This window comes from Anopheles aquasalis, chromosome 3, assembly GCF_943734665.1.
Source record: "Anopheles aquasalis chromosome 3, idAnoAquaMG_Q_19, whole genome shotgun sequence".
Lineage (NCBI taxonomy): Eukaryota > Metazoa > Arthropoda > Insecta > Diptera > Culicidae > Anopheles > Anopheles aquasalis.
Window position 1 is genome coordinate 20,714,063 of NC_064878.1, and position 7,084 is coordinate 20,721,146.

Below are 7,084 nucleotides of genomic sequence, written 5' to 3' on the forward strand. Positions count from 1 at the left end.
CCGATTTGTACAAGTAGGGCAGTTTCTGAGTCGTCAATCTATGCCATTTTAGATCAATTCGCGTTAAAATAGCGGAGTGAATTTGTAGCACCTAACATTGAAAATAATCGATCACTAGAGAAAACTGCGGTCGTGCAATGGATGGTGAATGAGTTCTTCTTGAATGGTGGCTTCTTCGTTCGACGGATTTGACAGAGCCGAGCATTTTTCTGTGGGGCTATTTGAAAAGTAAGGTTTATGCCAACAAACCGAAGACTATGAAACAACTTAAAGCAAATATAAGATGTTTCAACTATTGCCATGATATCTATTTTATTGCTACTTAGAAGGTTGAGTAATTCTAGTTTTTTATGGTAAATGCTGGTAGCAATATTTTTGAATTACTTTGAAAATTACTGGCATTTGATGTTCTTTACTAGAACAGTTTCTCATGAGAGAGGCGTTTGCTATGTTGTTTGTTATATCATCGGTAGAAAACAAGTTGAAACTTTGATTAGCCCACTGTGCGGATGGTTTGCTAGAATATACAGTGTCTTTTAGTAATACTGTTGTTTCGTTTGGTGTGCGTTAATGCGTTCAATAGTTAATTTGTTTCATCGTACTTCAGGTCTGTCGGTGTGCGCACGCGCTGGCCACTTGTGTGACCGCCGCTGCAATTCGCACATTTAACCAAGTGATCACATTTTGGGCAATTTGGCTGGTTCTAGCAGTTATTCGCTTCGTGGCCGTATTTGAGACTATTGCGGAACATCAATGGTGTGCCGTTTATGTGGTAGTGGCTCTATTTCACTTTGTAGTGGCGAATCGCGTGGATTAGTTTTAGATTCGCATACAAGTACTACTGACGATTCAGTTATTCAACGCAAAAGTCTTCAATTCCCGAGTGTTTGTCTGCTGACTGATATGATCGATCAATGATCGTCGTCTAAGGAAATCAATGATTCACAATTGATTTCAACCAAGAAGCGCAAAACGAACAGTGTCTCCACATTCCATGGTATTCTCATTATCGACTAGCTCCAGAAATACGGAGGATGACTTATTGTTTATTAGGCGTCAAAGGTCCAGGTACATAATGGTGCTGGCAGAGATGGCCGCAAGAAAGGCACAACCACCTGCTATGAAGAGTGTTACCGTGCATGTTCCTACTGCATCGACAATGCTTCCGAGTACCAAGCCAAGAATCAACTGAAAGCAGAATCCAAGTGTTATGTCCCAGAGCCAGAGTCTGATTTCGAATGCTAGCTACCTGTGCAAGGCAAAAGATGCTGTTCAACAGTGATACATCGACTCCGAGGCCCCGTTTCTGGCGATTTATGGAAGTATCTGCAGAAAACTGAAATACAAACACAAACGACTCGTTTTCTGAATCAACAAGCATCAACGTCACATTCGCCTCTAACTTACCGCATTCTTAGAGTGGTAATGTGATAACAGCAGGTATGGAATGGGATTGGTGATACTGGACCTAATGCCAGATATAACACAAGATATCATCACCATAACCCGGTGGTGTACTAACCCCAAGCTCAGCATACTGCAGCAGTATATTATAAATGCAGAGATGTACATTCTGCGAATACCGAAACGATCCATCAGCCGTTTGCTCACCAATGAGAACAGTGCGACAGACGTCGCTTGCAGCATCATTCCCATGCAACGATAACGTACTCCGGCCTCATACATCTGAAACTCTTCCGATTCTTTAGGCGCCTGTATTGGAAAAAGAAAACAGTTTGATCTACAGGTGTGTCAACGATAAGTTTCGAGAGCAGCTACACTTACCTTCACATCCCCGTGGAACACTTTTGTAGCAACAAAGTCGGAAAGGAACAGCTGGAAGATCATGTTGCTCATTGATGACAGCATAGCCGTAATGTAGACTTTCTTCATTGCCAGCGGCATGTGGATGATGCTGTGGATCAACTGACGACATTGAAGTTGTTCCGAGACTGTTTCCTCGATCGGTATCAAAGGACAATCCACTTGTTGTTGTCGGTTCAGATGGATATCTATCTCGTGGTGCGTCACTGGCCGCAACATGGCATCCTTCTCCATGACTGGTAATGGAATTTCCCTGTAGCTGGTCAACGTGCTAACCAAACACACCACAAATACGATCCAGGTCGTCAAGAACACGATGGTCTCGTTGTTTACCGAGCCTATTCCCAACGGAAGCGCATTCCAATCGATAGCACCGATCGACGATCCGAGTATTGTGCCTACACCCTTCAAAAATATCATCATATTAAGAACACGAGCATGGTCCGGTATTGCGCAAACCTCCAGGGCATACGTTTGACAGAGAGCGGTGGCCGCTCCAACACCACTATCAGTCACCGTTATTCCGAGAGCGATAAGTGTCACCATAAAAACGAGATGATCTAGTCCGAGGGTTTGCGCGATCAATCCACCGCAAGGTATCAGCATCATGGCCATCAGGACGGCGATCCCAAGTGCAAGCAGCACGGGACGTCGGCGACCCCAGGACAACCGGCAACGATCGCTCACCGATCCTATGACGGGAATAAACAGCATGCCTACTGTCGGTGGTAGTGCCCATATCATTGACATCACCGAGTACGAAAGGCCCAGGGAGAAGAGTATCGGTGCTATGAATGCCATTTCAGTTGCACTGAAACAATTGATGGCGAGATTTAGCAGCGAAAGTCGAACAAGCTCCAGAAATGATTTTGATCTAAAAGAACATTCGATAGTGGAAAACAATGTTTTGTGACGATTCTAAATGACTTTACGTGCCTACACCTTACCGGAATACGTGTTTATAGCATGGGCCAGGTCGAGATGAGGCGTACAGAAATCGCTCATGCAACAACCTTTGCTGAACTTCTTTTCTGGATTCCACGAGATCTTGCTCCATATTTGATAGCACGCAACACTCTGCACAGACTCGACAAGACTGCCACAACTGATCGTGCGCGGCATTCGCTAAGGGTGAAAGACCCACTGTCAGAATATATTGTTTTTCCCAACTGTCTTACCTGAGGTAGTGAATGAAACAGATGTGTTCCAGCAAATGGTAAAACAGCTACAGCAGTGTTTTCTCGATAGCCACAGTTGATGTATCGATATCGATACACCGTTTTCGGGCGCAAGTTGCTATGCTGTTCTTCTAGCCAACCGCCAACCGTAAGTAAACTTTTACTTACTTACAAGCAAAGCACACTATTTTACTTGGGCCCGAAAACTTGGTGTAAGACGCTTTTATTGTATTTTGCTCACGCCACCAAAGCTGTACAAACAAACGACTTCTGCGACGGATCGAAAACCTCAAATCGATTCAAGTACGCATTGTTTCATAAATTGCGTTTATTTTGAATATCGTACTTCTAGGTACTGCTAGGTTGAGTTACAAATGAGCTAAGTAAAGCTTCGTTTTGTTGTGTTTTGTGTATAATGTAATTGGTGTGATTGGTGAATTACAATACTGATCGAATGGAGGTGGAATTGTGACATCAATCAATTGGCGTTCTTATTCTTCGGCATTTGTTTTTTCTTTCTATATCATCTTATTATATTTTTCTTATACTGCGTTACCTAAACCATGCTCTCGTTAAACCTACCCTACTAACTAAACTATAGAGATGTGTCACTGGAGACGATCTTTTAGTTCCATGGTTCTTAAGCAACCCGACCAGTATTTCTCGTTTAGTTTTAGGATGTGTTGTGATAGTTTTTCTCTTTCTGTTAGATTATGGATTCTTTCTGTGCTATGCGAGGGGGGCAGGTTGAGAATTATTTTCAGAAATTTGTGTTGGTTCCTTTGGATGTTATTTTTTGTATGTTTTTGCACTGGTCGTCCAATCTGATTTGTAGTAAAATTGTATATTTATCATTAATCGTTGGTTTATCGTTACTGAGTGGATTTAAAAGTTCAGTATTACTTTGAAAATATATTTGAGTATTTTTATATAAATTGCTTGCTAAATGTGCATAATTTTCATCGAAGTTGATTATATTAAATGTTTTTCTTAAATTTCTAATAAAACACTTCTTTGGAATAGAATTTGGTTTAATTCTATTGGTTACTCTTTAGCTGAAATTGAACTTTTTGAAGGGCTATGAATAACAAATGCTGTGGAAACCTGTACGACAAGGCAAAATTGCATCTGAAGCGATGTGTTAATCTGATCTGCTTCAGTACAACTAATCGCATTGCAAATCGCGGTCGCTTTGCAACTTCAACCTGCTCAACGTCACCGCATAGCGTCACTGACAACCGTGATGACAAATTGATTATTGAATCCGCTTGGAAATTTGCGTAACACGCCCTCATTAAATTCAGCTGCTTAATCCAATGACGATTAGTCATCATGAAATACTAACAAATCGTTCTAACACATTCCATGGCCAGTTCTCTGTTCCCTTCAATTTAGCACTGTTGGCTGGAAGATTATGCATGTCAGCAGGAGTATCGTGCATTAAAAAACCTCATCAAGTAACTTACGAAAAAACATACCATAAATAATAATAAGACATGTGCTTTGTTGAAAAGACACTTTACAGCTTCGAAGCAAATTGAAAAATGATCAACACAACAATCACCAGATGCATTTACCGATGACTAATTGAAACGAGAGCAATAACGGAGCAAAGGAAAGACAGATCACGAATCCATCCGGCCGTTGCGATCCTACATCATAATCATCTTCGTCATCATCATCATCAATCCAGTGAAGCGTGCACATGGTGCACGTGACAACTTTAAACCATTTTCTTGTACACTTTCCACCATCATCGCCCGCAGTTCGGGCCGTCGTCGTTACGCAACGCGCGTGTAGGCCACGTGAGAACCGAAGGTGGTGAATGGAGAGGAAAGAGGAAGTTTGCTAAAATAATTTTTCAAAAAAGAAAATGAAAAGACACATTCCCAAACAATCGCGCGCCCGTGCGCCATGCGCCCAACACCCAGCACTGGGCCGCCACGTGCCGCTGCCACTCGCGCGTTCGAAGGAAAAAGTAAAAGTCACGATACGTCAAAGGCAGTCACGCGTCGCGACACGGTACCACGGTGTGTCTGAGACGGGGAGGAAGACGAGCAACATGGGGAGAAAAGGTGAAGAAAAAGACGAAGACGACGAAAGGAAGCGAATGTGTTGACCATAATAATGATCTCACTCGCATCTCAACACTGATTAACGACCGGGGGTCAGCGTTGACCTCCGCCGGTTGGCAGGAAACGTGTGATTAAGCCCCGAACGCAAAAACGAAATGTTAGTCTCCAGAAACACTCGCTCGCATGCAGGCCATCGTTTAGTGTCCGTTCCCGTCAGGACGAGCGGATTCAAAATGGAGCAAATCGCCATCAGAAGATCGGGGGAAAAGGTGGCAGTGAAGTTGGTTTACAGTTAGTGTTGGCAGCTGCGGCAACGTTCTCCCGTAACTGCCGTAGGTCATCTCGTTAAGACTGCCACCAAAGTGGAGCACTCCACGCGACTCTACGTCTTTTTAAGTTTACTATTCACCACCCGGCCACGGCTCCGAATCACTGGCCTGGAGGTGGGCGTCGTCGTCGATGGTAATTGAAAATCCCCCTGGACATAATAGGTAATTATCGACGGTTCACTACTTTACAACTTTACGTTCCCGGTCACTCCCGGACAGAACGGTCCTCAAGGCGTCCACTCACTCGCGCTGCCTTGGAGCAACCAAACGGATTGTTTTATTGTGATTTTCTTTTCGGGTTTTTCTTCCTCCCCAGTTGACTCTAATTGCTATCTGCTTCTCAAAAGTGATAAATGATCGCCCTAAACCACTAGGCCAGCGAGCCTGGATGCCTCGGCGAAGGTTGTTGAGGTTAAGTTATGTCGAAGCAAGCGAGCGAGAAGCGAGAAGAAGGTGAATCGTCCTCGACCCGGGAGGGGTTAAGCAGGGGTGTCACATGTTTTGCATGATAGATGGCGTCGAGCGTTATTCATAGTTTTCCGGCTATTTCAGGTCAACATCACCACCACGCACTCTCACTCTTCTGTCAAACCGAATGTGTGGCCGAAACGTCAGCTATCCAGGTTTTGGCTCGTATACGGATTGCCAGACCGAAGAACCTTCTTCGTGGAAGTGAAACTGTCAACGAGCGTGTGCTGCTGCCTACCTTTCGCGACGACGAGGAATGTTTCGTCGATGTTCTGCATTCCATGGCTGCATGTTGTTGGATCTAGCTGTTTCGTGTTCCCGTCAACGAGAGCGCGGTGATAAAAATGCATCCAACGAGCCCATTCGGTGAATATGTCGTTCCGGATGAGCATATTCCAGTCATCGTACAACCGGCGGCAGCAGCAGCAGCAGGTTACGGAGTGGAAGAGGAGGTTTTTGATATTTTTATAATTAATATTCGCGTTGCCACGCTTCCAGCTTTTGATGTATTTAGCAATGGAAGCAAAGTGTGTGCAGACACAGATTCTTGTAACTCGTTGACGTTGGCAGAGGGTGAAGGAAGAGGAACAGAACACAAACGAACACACGGGATGACAAGCGGGCCACACCAATTTCATGTTCTCTGCCGAGGAAGAGGGGCTCATGTTGCCACCAGACCTTGGCGACTTCTATTTCCAGTCGCAGCTGAGATGAGTGACTCCAAAAAGGCCCGAGCGAGCCTGGGTGGCCTTCATTTAGCAATCGCTTCCTCGAATGATGCTGGGCAATGGGTTAGTGAAGTGCAAATTATGCTTTTAACTACTTCGTTTTCCTTTTCCGTAATCCTTGGGCGAAGACAAGCGTGATGATCATCACGCCGCTTGCCTTACTTAGCACACGAGTGCCGGTGCTTTAACCAACTCAGCGATCAGGCGACAACGGCAACAGGAAGCTGCATCTTCTAGGCACAGAGCTACAACGGTGTTTAGAAGAAGAAGGAGAATGGGGAGGCGAGTAGGTGGCAAAAGGATGAGAAAATTTATGTCTTTCTCCTACCACCCCCCCGGGGGAGAGCGGACAAAAAAGCAATTTCACTTAAGCTGATTCGAGCAAAAACAGACGCAGTGTTGGAGCAACTGCGGAGCCGCGCACACAATCACACCACCGGAAGTGGCTGCTTAATTCTGAAATTCAAATTGGACACTCCGTT

The 7,084-nt window shown here is 44.6% G+C and overlaps 1 protein-coding gene across 1 annotated transcript; it reads right to left on the reverse strand.

The window, feature by feature from the left end:
* Positions 1–1,056: 1,056 nt before the first annotated feature.
* Positions 1,057–2,625, reverse strand: LOC126574203 (solute carrier family 45 member 4-like). Its single transcript, XM_050234255.1, has 4 exons — positions 1,786–2,625; positions 1,571–1,713; positions 1,408–1,468; positions 1,057–1,188 (listed from the first exon to the last, which is right to left on the reverse strand). Exons 1-4 carry the CDS (start codon positions 2,623–2,625, stop codon positions 1,057–1,059), a joined length of 1,176 nt encoding a protein of 391 aa, XP_050090212.1.
* Between the last annotated feature and the right edge of the window lie 4,459 nt (positions 2,626–7,084).